At 40.9% G+C, this 18,892-nt stretch overlaps 1 protein-coding gene across 1 annotated transcript in view; it reads right to left on the reverse strand.

Moving 5' to 3' along the window:
* The window catches only part of ptpn4a (protein tyrosine phosphatase non-receptor type 4a), a 46,606-nt gene extending 28,123 nt beyond the window's left edge, over positions 1-18,483 (reverse strand). Inside the window, exons 1-2 of the mRNA XM_088415297.1 lie at positions 17,993-18,483; positions 1,591-1,745 (exon numbers count right to left, since the gene is read on the reverse strand). Of these exons, the coding sequence (XP_088271423.1) occupies positions 1,591-1,728 (138 nt within the window). The 5' untranslated portion in view covers positions 1,729-1,745; positions 17,993-18,483. The remainder of the gene's footprint in view (positions 1-1,590; positions 1,746-17,992) is intronic.
* Positions 18,484-18,892: the final 409 nt, after the last annotated feature.

The following is an 18,892-nucleotide window of genomic DNA, read 5'->3' on the forward strand; positions in this document are numbered from 1 at the left end:
TTATTTAGCCAATCTTGAACTGCAGGATGAAGTAGATACATTTCTTTCATCAAAAACTTGATGAAATTTTACATTGCACTTTCTTAGTTAACATGCCATTTTGGGGGGGGGGGGATTTCAATTCCCTTCCTGGAGCTATTCCTCTTTGAAGACACAGTTGGAGCTCAATAGCCAAAGGCGTAGGCTTGGCCTTGACACCACACCCCAGCACCACCTGCATCAACAACTTCTATAAGGTCGATCTCAAAGTGACGCCCTTCGTCGAAGCATATTTCCTTCATAATAAACATGCAGATGTGCATTCCGTCCGTACGAAGACACACACAAGCCTGACATCTACAACAGGAAGTGATGCATAAGGAGTAGCCATGGGCGGATAACCAGGTTGTCCAACAACAAAAATGTTATGCTCAATCCTATTTTTCTAGCTGATTTTGATGACGACGCTCACTTCTAGTAGATAATTGGACGAAGCTTTACCAATCGAGTCAAGTTATGACGCTTAACCTGCCATACGTGCAATTTTTGTTTCTTACAAGACGGCCTTCAGACTTCAAAAAAGACAAACCAAAGCACTATTTTTTTTTTTTTAATCAAAAACACAAATTTATGCTCACGCTAGTCAAACGTGCTGTCCGTATAAATGCAAGGGTTACAGGTGATCACATTTGAAGTTATTTTGAAAAGATCAGCAATATTTTAGAGGATTTTAGTCTAGTGGGCCTCACAGTCAACATTAATGGATGGTACGGTATCATTAGCGCTTGCAGAGTTGACTAACAAGCCGCCTCTGAAAAGATTAGGCTGGCGATGTTTGCCTTAAAAATAGCTTACTAATGACACAGGCACAGTGACATGATAAGAACGTTATTATTTATTAATGTGTAGCAAACATGGTACACATTTCTTAATGTATCAAATATTGAAGTATTGATTTATTTACTAGGTTCAGTGGGGAAAATATAGAGCTGTAATTTTGGAGTACAATTGAAAAAAAAACAACTGTGTTTATTTATTTATTTGTTTATCTATATGTGGTCAATATGGTACACGTTTCTTAATGTACCAAATATTAAATACATATTTTTATTATTTATGTCTAGTAAACATAGTACACGTTTCTTAATGTAACAATATGTATTGTGTTGTAATTTTGGAGTAATGTCGTTACAAGAATTGCGCATGTTTTGTGAGTCACAACGAGATTTTCCTTTACGAGGTAGGCATTGTTGACAGGCAAATTACAAAAGGCACAAAGGAGGAAAAATGTCTTAGCACATCTGGTTGTTAAGACTGCTGTAATAGTATTCACAACCAAATTTGACGTCATTTCATTGTAAAGCTCCACTGGTTGTAAATGTGAAAAATACAGACATGCAGACATTCAAACTGAACATCGTCTCTCTCCTCTATCACTGCTTTTCACCCCCCCCCCTCCTATAAAATCTATATATATTTATATATATATATATGTGTGTGTGTGTGTGTGTGTGTGTGTGTGTGTGTGTGTGTGTGTGTGTGTGTGTGTAAATTGTACTGGAAGGACTTGGTAGCATCCCCAAGCTGAAGCAAATTTCAGCAAGTACTTACGCTGACTTTAAAAGCCTGGACGGTGTTGTCCAGCAGCAGTACGTTGCACACAACCTGTGTGTGGTGCCTGTCTCGCTCCAGCTCCGTCGCCCGGACATTGTAGGATCTGCCAGCAGGCAAGCGGAAGCGCGCGCTCATCACGCTCCTACCAGGGTCTGTGAAATTTATACAAAAAAAAAAAAAAAACTTGAGCAAAATAAGCACAACTACAAATTGAAGTGTCAATAAGGCAATGTCAGATCTGTGAACTATTATGATTGTACAATGCTATTATAGTTAAAGCAGCAAATTCAATTTAAAGGACGGTATGATGTGCCTTCCATCCCCCATCACTGCAACATAGCTCAGAAGCTCACTCAAGCAAAGACTTGCAGCGTTGGGAGTGCTTCATGCCTCAAGAATGTCAACGATTACTAAAGAAGCAGCAGATTCCCTCTCAAGGAATGAAGAAAATATTGTCCGACCAATTACAACAGCACTTTGCGAAGGACTTTATTGAAATAGAATGCCAAAAAATGTTGTATCAAAAACAGATTTGGAATTTTTATTTTTTTATTTTTTTAATCAAAAAAGATTAAAAATGACATGTTTTGAAGCTGTAACTTTTGCATCGAGGATATCCTGCCATCCCATCGAATCTGATATTGTCCCATGTCTACTGTCAATTGAACACGACATCACATGTGATGAAAGCTCAGGTAACAACCAATCACAGAAAACGTCAATTGACCAACATTTGGTCTAAGATTGGTCATTAGCCTTAAGCAGAGGTGATATAATGCTCTGTCAGCAACTGAAAATGTTGTCAAATGAATTATAGACAAAATATTAAAATTTACTTCTGAAATGGCCAAAAAAGTAGACTATTGCTCGAAAAACATTTTGCAAGATCTGTCTTTTTTTGGCTCTTGATGATCAATGTCTTAACTTTTTTGGTTGCATCACACTTGGTTTCAAGCAAGTGATTGTTAAACCACTTCTAAGAATTTTTTTTTAATAATACTCATCATGACCCCTCTATTCTTAGGAACAATTGGACAATTTCTTAGATTCACTTTGTGTCAAGACATTCTGAGAAAAAAAATGTCAGCAACCAGTCTCAATGTTCAACAGATGCTTTCAAAACCACAGTTCATGACTTTGTTAGCGACAGGCTGAGGGATTGGGTATGCTTAACTGGTTTAAATACGTTAAACAAATTTTTGGCTTTCTTTAGTGAGTGGTTATTCAAGGGTTATTCTTCGGGCCCATTCTTTTTGCAACCTAATTTGAAGGTAAATACTGGCAAATGGATATAAGTCGCAGGCCCAACTAAGCATTAGTCAAGGGTGTCAGCTCCTCTCTACAAAAAACATATTTGACCAGAATTTTATGATTTATTATTATTACAATTTTAAAAGATGAGAATTCTCATCCATGGCAATGAATGAGCTAGTAAAAAGTATGCCTTACAGTCAGAAAACATGGTAATTGTTGAGGCTCTTCATTACAATGGCAGAATAATCCAAAATTTAAGGCAAGTCAAAACTCACGGTAGTCTGTCACAAACTCAGATCCAATAGTAAATTTAGAATTTAAATATTTGTAAGGAAAGGAATCATAGGCCATAGTTGAAACATCAAAACAAACCATAATAAGCCATAATAAGTAAAGTGCAGGACACTGAGCTAGCGATTGTGCGTTGTGCCTCGATGATCTCGAAGCGTGCAAGCCTACGACTAAAGTAAACCGACTCTCATAATAAATCAACAGACCCATCCAACTGGAAATAAAATCCAGTAACACCACAATTTAAATAACACCAAGAGACAATTAAAGGTCAATTACAGATCATATTTCTAAAACACAAAACGAAAGACCTAGTACTGTACCATTGTGACACTAACTATATGGAACGTCAATCTTTTTGAAGTCATCAAAGATTTTCAGGTTGTCACACAGAGACACAGCTACGCCTTGAACACAAAGAGCAAGCTGTGCCTGTCAGCTTGCTTGCGAAAGCACCGAGCAGCAAGATGAAGTGAAGGCAGAGATTGAAGCGCCGCCGAATGCCGACGGAAGGGACGAGCAGACACACTACTATCACTGGCTCACTGTGGGATACATAAATGATGAGGCTTGACATGCAGACTATCCCTACAGGCTGGCCCGTCTTCCCCTGCTCTTTTCCTGTCCGAACAGTTTTGTGACATCCAGCTTAAGACAAATCGCATACTGTACACCCAAGGGAGAAGGGGATATTCATTCGAGTGTACGTGGAATTAATTACACTGATTTTCCAATGACAAATATGTACGCTGTATGAAATTTTTTGACCGACAAATTTTCGGGTCAAATTCTGGAACAGTGGACCCCCAGGTTACGGTGTCCCTGGGTTACCTTTTTTTCACGTTATGAAGTGGAATACTACATTTTTTTTGTCCCCTCTTTACGGCATTTTTCCCGCTTTATGGCATCAACAGCAATTGCAAAATTCAGACTTGGCGGTCAGTGTATGACTCTGCAAGTTGAACTACGCTCATATGTCACTACATGCGTCTAAAATGCTGGACTGCTATTGGTTGGTGTCACTAAGACGCTGGTCTTCTATTGGTCGGCGTCAGGGCATCCCGAAGATGCTGATCTGCTATTGGTCGGCGTCATGGTGTCACTAAGATGGTTTCACTAAAATATAGATATGCTAAAGGCTTGATCTCGTGTGAGTGCTTACAATATCGTATCTGTTGTGCATTTTAGTGCTTAATTCAAATTTTAATTGGTTAGCTATGGGTCACAAGACTGCTAGTGATGTTAAAGACAGAAGTAAGAAGATGATATATATGGAAACAAAGCTGGAGGTAATCAAGAAATACGAAGAAGGCTAGGCTAGGCTAGGCTAGGCTAGGCTAGGCTAAGCGAGGCTACTCTCGCTTGGGATTGTGGGCATAACTAGCTCAAGTCACATCACTCCAAAAGGTAAATAAAATGTCATTTTTCCTTGATATTTTTTTTTTTAATATGTATATAAAATTTTGATGTTATTACCTGCAGTTCACTAATTACATCCATTGCATTACACCTCACCGGTAACATTGAATGTGCTCCATGCAGTTGTTGTCCATGCATCAATGTATTTATTGACTAATTCACAAATGTTATTTCAAAGCATTGTATCATTGAGTTTTTTGCTGTACAGTATCTTCTCTTTCTCCCACTGAGCTGGACGAGACAGCCACGCTCTCTGGAGAGAGAGATCTGGTACTCCGGAAGCATGCTAACATTATTGCTTCCTCCAGGCAGCAGTGCTTACAAACTGTGTTTGTGTGTGTGTGCGTGTGTGTGTGAGTGTATACCAAGATCCAGCAGTCTTGTTCTCTGCTGGGCTCCTCCAGCGCTCTCTGAGCTTATCGTAAACACAGACAGTCCCGCATCCTTTCCTGTCTGCGGGAACACGCTCATATAAATACACGCATAAAACACCCATAATGCTGTCACATATTAGCATGCACACAAACACCAACAATTGCTGAAATCCAATAGTTGCAACTCAAAACCTTTGCAAAAAACATTGCAAAATGATGTCTCTCTCACACCAGTATGTCCCCAGCTGCTGAAGAATCAAACTATTCACAACAATAACCGTAGCTTATTTATCTTTTAAATATCCTAATTTGTTCAAGAGATGAGCCCTTGTTATATTGTTTTCGGAACCAACTCAAGGTAAACCACAGACAAACAGGTGATCAATTGCACATCTACCTGTATGGGACTTTACAAGACTGAATTTTCGTCATTATTAACAAAACAATAAAGCTTATGTCCATGAAGCTCTTTAACACTTTATCTAAGTGATACAACCCAAACGGGGTCACTGAAAGGAAGTCAAAAATTCCCTCTCCGGATTTTCCGGCCAGTCTGGGCACAACATTGCGGGTTTGTCTGCATCCGCCGTAAAGTCACATTTAACTTGTAAACTTCCACATAGGCACAAGCCGCCGGCACGCACACCAACAGAAACTGCCAAGCAGTCCAGCTTAGAAGGTTTAGCGGGAAGACTATAACTCCGCTGAAGAGCTCAGAAGCCAACGATAATACTTTTTATAATTTCCTCAGGAAGCGGAAGCAGAGTTTCCTAGTGCACTGCACAGAGAGCTTTGAACTAAATGGTTCAAGGAAAAGTTGGCCCTAAAAGACACTAAAAGGTTGAGGTTGGAGTGGAGTACAGTTTGCACTGAGCAGGCCTACACTCCATCCTTTGCAGTGTTCAAAACCGACGACCATGCCATGTGTAGCCGACTAAACTCATTCACATGACACTGCCAAACTTAGAGCTGACCAACTGCGGGTTATTTAAGTATATTGCCATGGCAGCAAATTTCATGGCAAGGCCTACATTTCACCCTTGAGAATAAATATAGTAGTTTCATGAACATTCAAGTGTGATTGTGTTGAATCTTGATCCTCCCTAACAATGATTGCTTTTGTCCGTGCTGAGTGTTTTTCTTAAGGCTACACAGCTGCCACTGCAATGCTAATGGAAAGTCTAAACGTTCATCCAGCTTCTTTATTGAGGTTTTAAAAATCTTTGTGTTTGTATGTGCACCCTTGGTGTTTTCTACATGGTGGGGACAAAATCCCAAGTTTGACTGTTTTGTGGGGACCCATTGCTCCAACAAAAGTTCAGATCTCCTTTTGAGGCTCAAGCCTCACCTTCAGGCAATCTGTTGAGATGGTTAATATTAGGGTTAGGGGCTAAAAAGTGCATTGTGTCAATGGCATGTCCTCGCTATGATACAAACCCACCCTGATGTGTATACCCTGCTTTAAATAGTTGTGTACATGATCACAGTTGGCCATGGGGGCATAAGTAAAAAATAAGATAAGGCAGGCAAGCAGGCAGAAGAGTCGGGAGCTTCCGCTTTGTGTTTCAAATGCATTACACAGCTACACAAACGTCAAGCTTGAACTCACACCCATATGGAATGACCCTCTGAGGATGCATGAATGAAAAGCATGCGTCAGCCTACCTGGAGCCATTGTTTAGAACACACGGTTAATTCTGGAGCTTTCACCAAGCCGACATGTTTTCAGGAATGCTAATATTATATGGGTTGCGCTTTTGCCATTTGTAAAGTTGGCCCTCGATGCCGTAAACGTCTTTGCTGTGCTTGGTCTGATAGATGGTATGTATACCTCTTATTGGCTGTTTAAATCAGTCAACAATAAAGTTGCAAGGCAAAAAGGAAATGTTAAGGCTATGTTAAAACACGCATGCACACACATTTCTTGCATTCCTTTCTTTTTTTATTCAAGAAAATCACCCCTTTCAAATACAGCATGCTAGCACACCAAGATATGGTATGTAGATACTGAAAACACAGAAAAAGATGCAAGCTTGATTAAAGCAGCACATTCTTCTCTTTTTTCCCCCCCCTCCTCTCTCAGCTGACCCCCATACATTGAGATGTTAGCAAGGGTCATGTTTCCACCCTCGTTAACCAAAATGTACAAATGCCTTGTAACATGGTCGTCTTTCTCGTACAGCACCAAACACAACCATATCTTTACCTATCATAACACGTATCGGTGATTGTTTTGTTTTGTCTACTGTACAAAGACGCTAGCTTAATGCTAACGCTTCGCTACAAACTCAGACTAACATAAATTGTGGTGGTTTTATACTGATTTACACAACAGATTTTTCATCATTAACTGTGCGGCAACACGTAGAATGATCTAACACAAATGTATATGTGTTCTTTGCTTTCTGCAAAAGTATGCATCTCTTAAAAGTGGTTGAGACATTTTCATTAAAAGAATTGTATGACTTCATTCTACTTCCCCTGGAGGCCAAGTTGCACACACCAGAAGGAGCCGCAATGAATAATTGTGATGCACAAGGTGTTTACATTCTATTAAATTATGTGATTGCAGTAGTTTTTTCTTTTTAATAAACCACATTATCACATTGTTTTGCCACTCACTTTCTTGTTAATGAATTTTCCATTAATGAAGAAAGATAGTTTGTGTTAAGAGCATTTTGAGCAATATGAGTGTGGTCACTTGATGAATTCCATCTCGTATCTCAAGGCCCAACTGCATGCCTTTTCCTATAGTCACGCTGGCAGAAAAAGGAATATTAAAAACACAATTACCATATGATTTACTTTGCTCTATAATCTCCTTAACTTTCAAAATGACCCAGAAGTCTGAGAAACAGTTGGTGCAAAGGCAATTGGTGCAAAGGCAAATGCTAACTCAAACATAATCTCGTCAAGAGTTTGGCCTATTTTGACCACCTGCTTTACACGACTTATTTACCGGAAACTTGGAATTGCCTAATCTTGTTTTTTGTTTTTTTTTACTGAAAAACAGAATAAGGTCGGGACATCAAAAGGGGTATGTGTAAAAGAATACTAGGAAAAAGCTTTCATCAACAGCCTAATCCTCTACCATAGGGTCATTTGCACGAAGCAGAATATGCTTGCAGAGTTGACTCAACAAGCAGCCTCTTTGAAAATAATTAGACGGCAACTGCCTTTTTTCTTTGAACCTTTTTGGCATGCATGGAGGATAAGGGGTGATCATTGCTTAACCTTTTTGGACCTGGGCGTTACGCTGGAGGACATGACCTGTTTGCACGTCTACACCAATAAACACCACGATAAGGTACATCTGATTATAAGGCGCATCTTCAATGAATGGCATATTTTGAAACAGTTTTCAGAATAGAAGCTACAGTAGAGGCTCATTATGTATCCACTAGATGGAGCTGTGCTAAAGGGAATGTCAACAAAACAGATATATCAGTCAAGGTTTTCAATCAGAAATAAAGAATAAAGATGATTTGTGGAAAGTATTAACTCAAGAATAGGGGGAAAAATGTCTCTTGATTACGTAAAAAGATTGTTTGGATCGAAGCCAAGACCAATCAAAAATTTCAAATGTAAAATATACTTTTAAAACTTCAATGCAGAGTAAAACTTGAAAAATGTACGTGGCAATTAAGTTATTTTATTTTTTAGGTATGCAACTTAAGTCGTTTATCAAATGAATGCATTTAGTTTCTCTATGGATTAACAACAGTACCAGTGTCTTGGGATGTTTAAAAAAGGTTATGTTTATGTATCGGCCCATATAAAATAACAGAGTTGTGTGGGAGGGGTTTGAGGGCATGTCTTTGTACCACTGGTTGTACAAAGAGTTGAAGATGAAGAGATGGATGTGGGCGGAATACATTTTGATAGATAAACAGGATCAAAACAGGAAAGCGTGGGCTTACCTGAAAACCACCACATTCTGTTTCAGAGCTAGCCAATGGTTAAAAAACAAAATAAAATAAGAGAAAGCTTTTATTTTTTTTTGTCCCTAAACAACAGAAAATGTATGCCTTGGGTAAATCCTAATTCTTGGCCACAATTTGCAAATTATAAGGTGCATGCACAGCTTAAGGTGTTAAACATCTGATACAAATCTCCCAGCAAAGGCTTTCTTAGCAAAGCTTTATTTCTGCTGGCATCATTGAACCGGGCCAAAGTCCTGACACAGAAGAGCAGCCTTTATTTTATCAGTGCTGGCACAGCTTTGACGGCAAATACTGCGTGGCATTCAAGGAGATTACCCAACGTTTACTCCGAATAGTCTGACTATAGCCAGAGTAATGACTGGCCAGAATGATAGTGTAAAACTATTGTTTTGATGAGGCTTATCATGCTGATTATCATTTTCTTGTCTTGACTATATACCCAGGAAAGAAGAGGAAGCTCAGCAGTGCTCTTTTCTCGACTCGCTGAACCGTAGTTGCCAACTAAGTGATGGCCCTCTCCTTCTGTGTGCTCGTGTGAAATTAAAACAGATGCTTGCTGGCACCGGTTTTCCTCTCAACATCCTTTGTCGGATGAATCGCTTCGGTTTCAATTAGCTTTTGGTGGCCGAAATTTTGGGTGCATCCCTATATATATTATACATATATACAGTAAGTATTCTCTAGTAAGGAATCATATTTGCGCTGCCCAATACTTCCTTATAACAGAATTCCCTTATGTTGGAAACGACGTGCATGTCCTGCAAGAACGTGCAAATACGTTAACAAAACACAGTACGTTTAACAACACAAGCAATAGAATGCAAAAATGTATGGTCCAAAACGTGTTCATTAAAGAAAAACTGCAGTATTGAGAACTGGGCATATCATCTTCTTTATCCGTTCTTTTTCTTATGAACGCCCTGATCTACAGGACGTAAATGAATAACAATAAAATCTAATAAAAATAATTACAGCCAAAGTCATAACGATAAAGAGTCACTTAATTGTCGCCGTTTTGGATCCGATGATAGAAGACTGAAAAAGGAGGAGCAGACGCACTTATTCCCTCGTATCGAGCGGGAGCTTCCGGCGTTTGCGCTACTGCGGGCCTATTCTGGGGGAATTTGTTGTTTACTAAAGCGGCTTGGACTAGCTGTCTGGACTGCGTATCAGTCTCGTGAAGGAGATTCTTTATGTTGTCACTTTACAGTTAGCAGAGAATTTACCCCTGATTTCCTTGGATGAACTAAACTGGGTCCCGAAGGAACGATATGAAACTTTTCAAAGATGCAGTCTGGCTTTGTGCACTGCTAAAGTGGGAGCATCATTGAGAAGACATTGAGGAAGACTGTTTTTCATGAAAAAAAAAGGTGCATACCAAATACTCTGTTTTGGTACTCAGAGTAACCCACGAAAAAAGAAAAAAAAAAAAATCCACCCCTTGTATACATATATATGATTTAGGTTTTCTGTCATTGCACTTTTCCTCTTGCCCATCACTGTAATCCTTCCATGAGAGGGAAGATAACAAAAGATGTGGAGGTAATCCTTCAGCTGTGAGATTTGCCGATGTCACACAAGATAATAATTTGAAGTCTGACATTTGACATTTAAGTGAATCTTCTTTGCGGAGAATTTCAATTTAATGCCGATGAAGCTGAAAAGACAAACTGAGTGCAACTCAAATATTCCGATACAGAACATTCTCCAACAGCAGCATCTGAGAATGTCCCTTAATGTGCCTGAGGAAACAACATGACCTACAAACCTATAAAGTTGAATCATAAATTGGTTAGCCACTGTTAATCGGCAGCTAGGCTAATGCTTAAGTGAAGCTAAAATACGCAAAGACGGCGCGGGCTCGGTGATGTGTCCCGTATTCATGTGTCCGAAATCTGTTATGTATTGCCCTGTTTCTCAGCGGCGTTCTACTGGCGCTGCGGTGGCCAGCGAGCAGGCAGAACCGCTGCGTGAGCCAAAGCCGGCCCCCCGCCTCACGCTGAAATCAGAGAAACCACAAGAATGTAACAGCTTCTGTTATTATCCCTCCCTGCTGCCTCGCGTCCTGATAGCTTGCCTCACAGTCAGGCTGCCTGTTTCTCCTACTCGTCTTGTTCTCCCACTCCCTTCTCGCTCTCACATATAAACTTGGCTTCTACATACACAAATACCACCGGAAAAGGCACCAATGCGTTTTATTTACCACCGTCAGCGGCTCCAAGCTCAAGGTTGTCCGACAGGCAGTATACAAAACAGATCAATGGACTGAAGGAATTGAGCCAGAAACATTCTTGGTTCCAGTCACAGTCCAAAAGTATTTGTCATCGTTTAAAGAACCATGAAATGTGTCCAAAATTCTAAGAAAAGAGGAACTCCCCAACTCAGAGGAAAAAATGAAAAATTCAAGTACTGCATTATGAGTATTTAGCTTATTACATCCACAATTCCTTTCACGTGGATTTTGTTGCCTTAGTACGATGGATGGATCCAGTTAAAAGTCACAGTATAATGTTGAGGGGGGTATGATTTTGTTGGGTTTTTTTTGTCCTGGGGTGTGTAACAGAAGATAACTAAGAAGCACTGGCATATTCTGTATGCACTAAATTGACATTTCAAAATTGGACCTGAGCAAATCGTACTACCCAAGACAATCCAAACGCCGTTCGTAGTCGCAAAATCAGAAGGCAGAATCTTCTTGCTTGAAAATAACCACAAAATAGTATATAATCGTACGTGGGTGTATGTTGTTGTTGGATTCTCCTTTCTCTCTGTTCGTCCCCTTTAAAAAACTCATTCTGCCTGCCTGTTGGGGGCCAATTAACGTCCGTCTCAACACAAACTGCGACAGGAACAGCATGCGTAATCCAAAAGTGGATAAAGCAAACTGTTCCTGGCTTTGTCCAGAAGCGCAGAAGCAACTGTGAGCTTTGACCTCTCTTGGTATTCTGACTACAAGTGGAACAGCTGCTTCGGAGGGTCAACGGAACATACTAAGGTCTGTTTGTGTACGAAGCAAGGGCTGCACTAAGTCCACCACATTTTGGAAAGCGGGTCACGACGCATGTGCTGATAAATGTAGATGCGTTGCTGTGTTCCAATTCCTAAATGTTGTTGCAAGGCAAGCTTGGCAGAAGGCAAGTCAAAACTAGCACTGGAGTAGAGGTCTTGCGTCAAGAAGTGGAAGCCATCTGTACTTGCATACCTGAGGCGAGGTTGGGCATAACACAACCCGAATAAGAAATATTATGGGATATGACACTATATCCAATAAGGCAGCGTTTAAAAATAGGTGTATGATTAAGTAGCAGATTTTTTCTTAAATGATTAATTCAACAAAAAAATTTAGATTACCGTATTTTCCGCACTATATGGCGCACCGAATTATAAGGCGTGCATTCAATGCCTATTTAAAAATACAAAAATAAAACAAAAATAAATTGTATATAAGGTGCAAGGAATCAAAGCTAGCGTGCTGGCTGGGGTTGCATTTGCATTCTATTATATATCCACTAGATGGAGCTGCGCTCAAGGGAATGTCAACTCATTGATCAGAGAACTCAGCAGTTTATGCAGTCAGCACATGATACGCTCAATATATAAGGCGCACCGGAATAAAAGGTGCACCGTCACCTTTTAAAAAAAAAAAATAAAGCTTTTAGGTGCGCGGAAAATACAGTAATCTTTTATTATGCTGTCTGCTTTAAATTTTGCCTTGAATTAAGGCCCGGTACTCCCCTATTGGTATCTGTACATGCTTATCCTTATGAAGTAATATTTTTTTAGTTCTAGTGAACAATGTTTGAATAATCTCCAGGAGTTTATTATGCATTAAATTTCAGCATATAAGATTTAGCTCATTTCAGAGTAATGAAAGCATGCGTTGATAAGGTTGGGAGCTAAGTATATGGAAGCATGTTGTCTTACCTCAAGACATTAATTATATTACGATGAGAAGAACATGAACGACTAATTATAATTGGTTTTGCATAACGTGCTTACAGTTAATACAGTATGTGGCATGTGCAATTCAAAATATGAAAATATTAAAATAATAAATAATAAAATCACATTGACAGGTCGACAGCATCTTTTTGACAGCCGAACATATAGTCAATACAAAATTATACAAATGAAATTGAAGTAATATTTCGTCGGATTATACTCTTTTTAGAACGCTTAGAATTTTTCAAAGCCGCATTTAAATGACAGGCCAGTTTTAGATTGCGCTGCTGTTGTGTCAGTTAAAATACTATTTTAACTTTGCGGCCTCATCAACAGAAAGACTGAGCACACCACTCTCTCGGAGGCATCTGTCTGAACAGTTAGCGATGGCTGTTGGTCAGGTTTAATTTGAGCAGCGCCGGTGGGCCGGGCTGAGAGGACATTGGCTCAAGACAAGCGTAATCCGAGCGCTCTGGCGTTGGCCGCATTTCATGTCGTTACAGTTACAAGATGCGCGGCGTTCAACGATCAATTTGAAAGTGAAGCTTGCCAAAAGGTCTCTTGGTACTATTCAGCCACTTTAGAGTAAATCTGACAAAATGGGTCTATCGATAGCTCTCCAAATAGGGAGCCCTCTACTCCAGACTGGACTGCAAGCGTTCCAGGGAGTTCCAGTTGGACAGACGGGCAGCTGGCCCACTTGGTTAAATATGAACACTCTCGTCTTTGACAAGGCTGTCACTGGCAACGGTCAAAAAAAGCCCGGTCCCGGTCAAATTAATTAAGGGCCCGGTCCCGGTCAAATTAATTAAGGGCTCTTAAAAGGGAAACACCGACCTGTCGGAATTTAGTCCAGTCGTGTGTTTGAAACAAATACTGTAAATAAAAACTGGTCGGCTATGTATAATCTTACTTAAAATTTTCAGAAAGGTCCAATATGTTCGCGATCAAGTTCTCTACTAAAGTGAACCAGTCAAAACCTGATCGTTCATTGTCAAGAGTTTGACAGAAACAAAACACCGGAAGCTAAAAGACGTTTTAAAACAATACAGATGACACATCCATATACTATAGCTGCTTATCTCCACAAGGGTCACGGGCTTGCTGGTGCCTACCCCAGCTGACGTCGAGAGCCGAAAAAAAGAATGGCAATCGAGACAAAAAAAAAAAGAACACAGCGTGGTTTACATCAAATGCTGCTCATGGTGGGAGGTAACTTTGATTAATTAGCAGATTGTTGTCACAACCTTGCTTCCAGGAGGAACTTCAAAATAAAAGTGTTGCAAGGCTATCCCACATTTTATTTTGAAGCATTATCTGGCTTCCACATAACATTTGGCCTCTTGACAAAATGACATTGGCTCAACAGGCAGCAGAATCTCTGTGAGTCTCATTTGACTTCTGGGTGAAGAGTATTTTTTTTTTTAAATATAGATCTCATCCAATCGTTACTGCCTGGTAAATGTGTCTATCCTGCCTCTGCCCTGCCTGAAAGGAGAAGCGATGAGTGCTGAAATGCAAAGTCAAGTTGAGTCCGTTAGACTCCCGCTGCAGTTCTGAACACATGACACAGCCCGGATGTGTATATTCATTCATGGTGTTTACTAAATTTTCATCGCTGCTTATTGGGATATTAACAATAGCTCCTTCCAAAGTTTCAGTAGCTCGCAACCCCCCCCACCCGATTCAGTAGCTCTCGGGGCATAAGCGTTTGGCCACTCTTGATCTAGTGCGTTGTAAAATCTCTTTTTTGTTGTTAATTGTTCATCCTACTATTAAAAATAGCATTATGGGTTAATTTTTGATTTTACTGAGAACTGGTGTCCAGAATACATGCGTGTTCCAAATGACAGTCACGTATGAAGTGACAATGAGCATCAGGAAATCTAATCTGAAGCATCTGGTTCATATGAACATGCGACGCAGCAGAATTTGAGAGAATGCGGGTATGTAATCTGCCATAAATCGTTTTGAAAATCTGGTACTACAGAGAGAGCTCTAAAATGGGGGTTAACCAAGCGACAACGCCACAACCGAGGGAGTCCCAGTGCGGCGGGACATCAGGACTTAACATCCATTCAGGACCAGCAAAGCACAGGACATAACATGTTTGCCATTTCTGCAGCTGGGTGTGGTAGTAACATTGAAGTACATACACCAAATGTTTCAAAATCACAAAAATCTTTTTTTTTAAAAACACCGGCATTTTTTGTTCAAATGTGCAGTGCTGCGGTTATGGCTCTGCGCAACCCCCCCCTCCACCTTCTTCTACATTCTGGGCTCCGCTCTAGTCACAAGGAACAAGAGCGATCCCTGGTCGTCATGGTAACCAAAGCAGGACTTGCCATTTGACCAGCAGTAAAAAGCAGGGTGTAAAGTCACTCATTTGCATGATGGCTAATTTCAACAAGACAAGAAATAGGGTGTATAAAGTGTTTCAAATTTTTGATCGTTGGGATATTTCTTATGAAGACATCTGGAAATCATTTTATAATGTGAAACAATGCATAATGCAATTTCTTGACACATTTTGAACACATAAATATGTTTTTATGGGAACAATTGCTCTGAAACGCAGTATTTCAAGTTCCATTGACACTAAGCAGTCAAATATTTGTGAAGGAAGACTCATTTGATGACAATCTTATATCAGAGCAGTCGGTCCACGGAGCGGATGTTTAACTCTTTCAGTGTCATGGATGAAAATTTGTCATAGAAGACACTTGTGACAAGCACGTTATTTTGCCATCAAAAAGACATTTTCACTGTTTTTGTTCATGTTTTATCAAAGTTAAGGACTGTTGCGATGTTTCAGATGCAACAAAAATATGTGTGTCAGAGTGTATATGTGCAAGAATTTTTCTCCTTTTGTCTAAAATAGCTTGGTGTCACTCGAATGACCTAGTTTCAAACAGTGATTACTAAATAGTGTTTTTTTTTCTTTTTCTAGGTAAAGAATGGAACTCAATCTTTCAAATGGTACCACCAAAGTCCACAGTCATACAATAACAATATTCCATCGGCCTTGAAAGATACGTCAAAACGCTGGAAATCGGCTAGAACTCTAGGGGGCTGCCTTTTCAGATAATGCTTGGGACTGAAGGAGTTAAAACGGTGAAAGCACACTAGACAGTAAACGTCCACTAATTGCAGTAGATGGACCAAACCCATACGTAAATAGAGGAAATTCGCAGAAAAGGGACGTCTCGCTACAAATGTTTATTACTGCTTTTAACGAGTATAAACTACAGATTTCAAATCCACCATCATGATTAATAACGATGGTGCGCTTGTACTATTTTGGACAGCATTACAAAAGACTGCTATCTGAAGTTGTAGTTTTAAATATATAAATGTAAACCCTGATTTTACTGGTTCGACTCACTTGGGAAAATATTTTCCTCTGTGTGGCCCGCAGTTTAAAGGGAGTTTGACGCCCCTGATTTAAAACCTTAATTCATACGCCATGTGGATTCAAGCGCATCTTCGATCACCTGCTTTGCAAACTCAGAAAATATCAGTCACTACTTTCCAATTTTTAATTTCGCCTTTGCCTGAGTGATACATATAGAGTATGGATAGATTTCTTAAATGCCTGGCAAACAATGGTGTATCTTGAATCTATGTTGAGCAGCTTTCAGTTACCTACAGATTATCCAGACCTTTCTCTAAATCATCTTGTGAAGTATACTACCTTGCTTTTTTCAGGAATCAAGACCGCACAGACCCTTGCCTGCCTGTCGGACCGCTACTGGGATCTTCCATCATGCTGATGTTTGCTGTCAAGCTGGCCAGCTATCAGCCGGTGGCCGGTGCCAGCTACTCCTCCGCTAACAGTTTTAGACTGCATCGTAAAGCGTTACAGAAAGAGCGCATAAATACACGGATAGGCATGAATAGGTGAATGCTCAGTGATCGCCATTAAAAAAATATATGAATGGCGTGTAACGATAACAGCCAGATGTATAACAATCATTTGTTTGCAATTGTTTTGATGTGGGTCTGTCAAAATGTGTGTAACTGGTTGATGCCGTTCAAAAGGTGCTCTCGCAGACGGGGTATTTCATCAAGTGTTTAACAGCATGGGGGGCTGGGAGAGCTAGATCCCCGTTGATCCCCAATCACACAGTGGCTGCTTTGAAGGAGCATACACCCCAGATAAGCTTGCTCAATAATCTACCGACCTGCAATTGAAGGCTGAATCCTGACCAAAAACTGAAGCTTGTACAAAAAGCATGAACTGGGGATGCATACAAACGTGCAGGACCAGATATGATATGAATATGATATCAGCTGCAGCAGGCAGCAGAGGGGCCGACTGCGACCCAAAAGATGTGGCACGGATGGTGGAGGATTACGTCATCGTGAAAAAAAGGAGGACGCCTCAATCGCATGAAGGCTTCACTGGCATTACTGAACACCGCAACACTGTTTGATGAGCAACTGTTCTGTGCAACTAATGATATGCACGCCATATATAAAGACAATGGTTAAAATGAAAGCCGGAATGATCGCAAATGAAGGGGGATGGAAATGCATAGTTTAATTGGCATGGTCTTGCATCGCCATATTGTAGTTTTTGGAAACGATCAGAAATAAGCATGAAGCTCCCGTCATTTCGCATTCTTCTTCTAATCAATGTGCGCCATATTTAAAGACATACAACTGGCTCTATTCAGCAGCAAGCAGGGTGTCGTTAAAGGGGCTTATTGTACACTTGTAACGTTACAATGAATGACCTATTAACGAAGTGGGGGGGGGGGGCATTTATGGCGACATACGGAAGCTGGAGTCATAGACTGCTTAATCAAAGGCGATAAATGCGATGCATCAATGCGGATAATTGATCAATTTAGGCTATTTGGTAGCTGCAAGTAACTGCGATGTATTGAATGGATTGAACAGCGTTAGCAAACAAGGGAGCTACACACGAGTGATGACATTCGGCACGCCATTATGCATTTAAGGCATAGCAATCATGAAAAACGTGTCGACTGTACATTTGGCAATTTGGGGAATCGTTATGATAATGTTAATGGGAAACATTCCGCTGCGTGAAGCAACTTGGAGCAAAGTGACAGCGCCGAGCTAGCCGGCTAAGCTAGCTAACGTCAGCTGTCTGTAAAGAGGCTAAAAACATGCCTTTGAAAGCTTCATTTTTTTTGTTTCACCTACCGTCATAAACTGCTCCGGGGGCGTCCAGTTTTCAAGGAATAAAATGTTCGCCGTGTGAGGAAATGGGTTTTGTGGGTAGGGCGACGAAGCCCGAACATTCAAGAGGAGTTCGCCCGCGGACGCCGACGAGACGTGGGCATCATTACCACGGACGCTCGGTCTTCACGAGTGGTCGCTCAGATCCATCCGGCAGAGAGGGGCCTCCTCCGGCCGCGACCATGCCACCGCTGCCTCTGCAGCCACCGTTGATAATCCACAAGACGCGAGCCCCCGCCGCAGTAAGCATTGGCTAAACGCGGCCAGTATCACTCATTTCGGGCTCGGGACGCAAAACGGGTGAAAATCTCAAAATAATGACGAAAGCGGCAATGCTGTGAAAAGAAATCACGTCGTCAATTGAAGCCGAAAATGTCGCGTTTCTGACTTCGTGCGCTCGCTCGTCGCCGTCAGTCTTGCTCGGTCTCACTGCAGCTGCTCACCCGAGCTACACAGCAGCGGCGACCGCGACGTAATGGCGCAATTGGAGCGCGCGGAGGCGGGGCGAGCAAAGCGGGAGGCGCGCTGTCAGTTATGGAGCGCACCCAGGTAAACAGGCATAATCCTTTTATGCATGGGGCGCCTCGCGAGACCCGGATGTTGGGGCTGTATTGTCGTTTGTTCCAAGTGGACCTTTCAGTTCTGTGTAACCTCATTTAAGATGGTGGAACCGTTAAGGATCCATTGTATAATATCATATACACATACGCTTTTTTTTTTTTAAAGAAATTGCTTGTAATGTATCCATTCACATTTTTTTGACCGAGCCGCCGTGTAATTCATATTTCTTGTAATAAGGACGTTCTGATGTGGGCTGGAGCGGCCTCGTGTGGCGCACGATGTAATAACAGCCAGGGCATTACA

Source organism: Hippichthys cyanospilos, chromosome 5 (assembly GCF_059441005.1).
Source record: "Hippichthys cyanospilos isolate Australia breed blue-spotted pipefish chromosome 5, RoL_Hcya_1.0, whole genome shotgun sequence".
NCBI classification, from domain to species: Eukaryota; Metazoa; Chordata; class Actinopteri; order Syngnathiformes; family Syngnathidae; genus Hippichthys; species Hippichthys cyanospilos.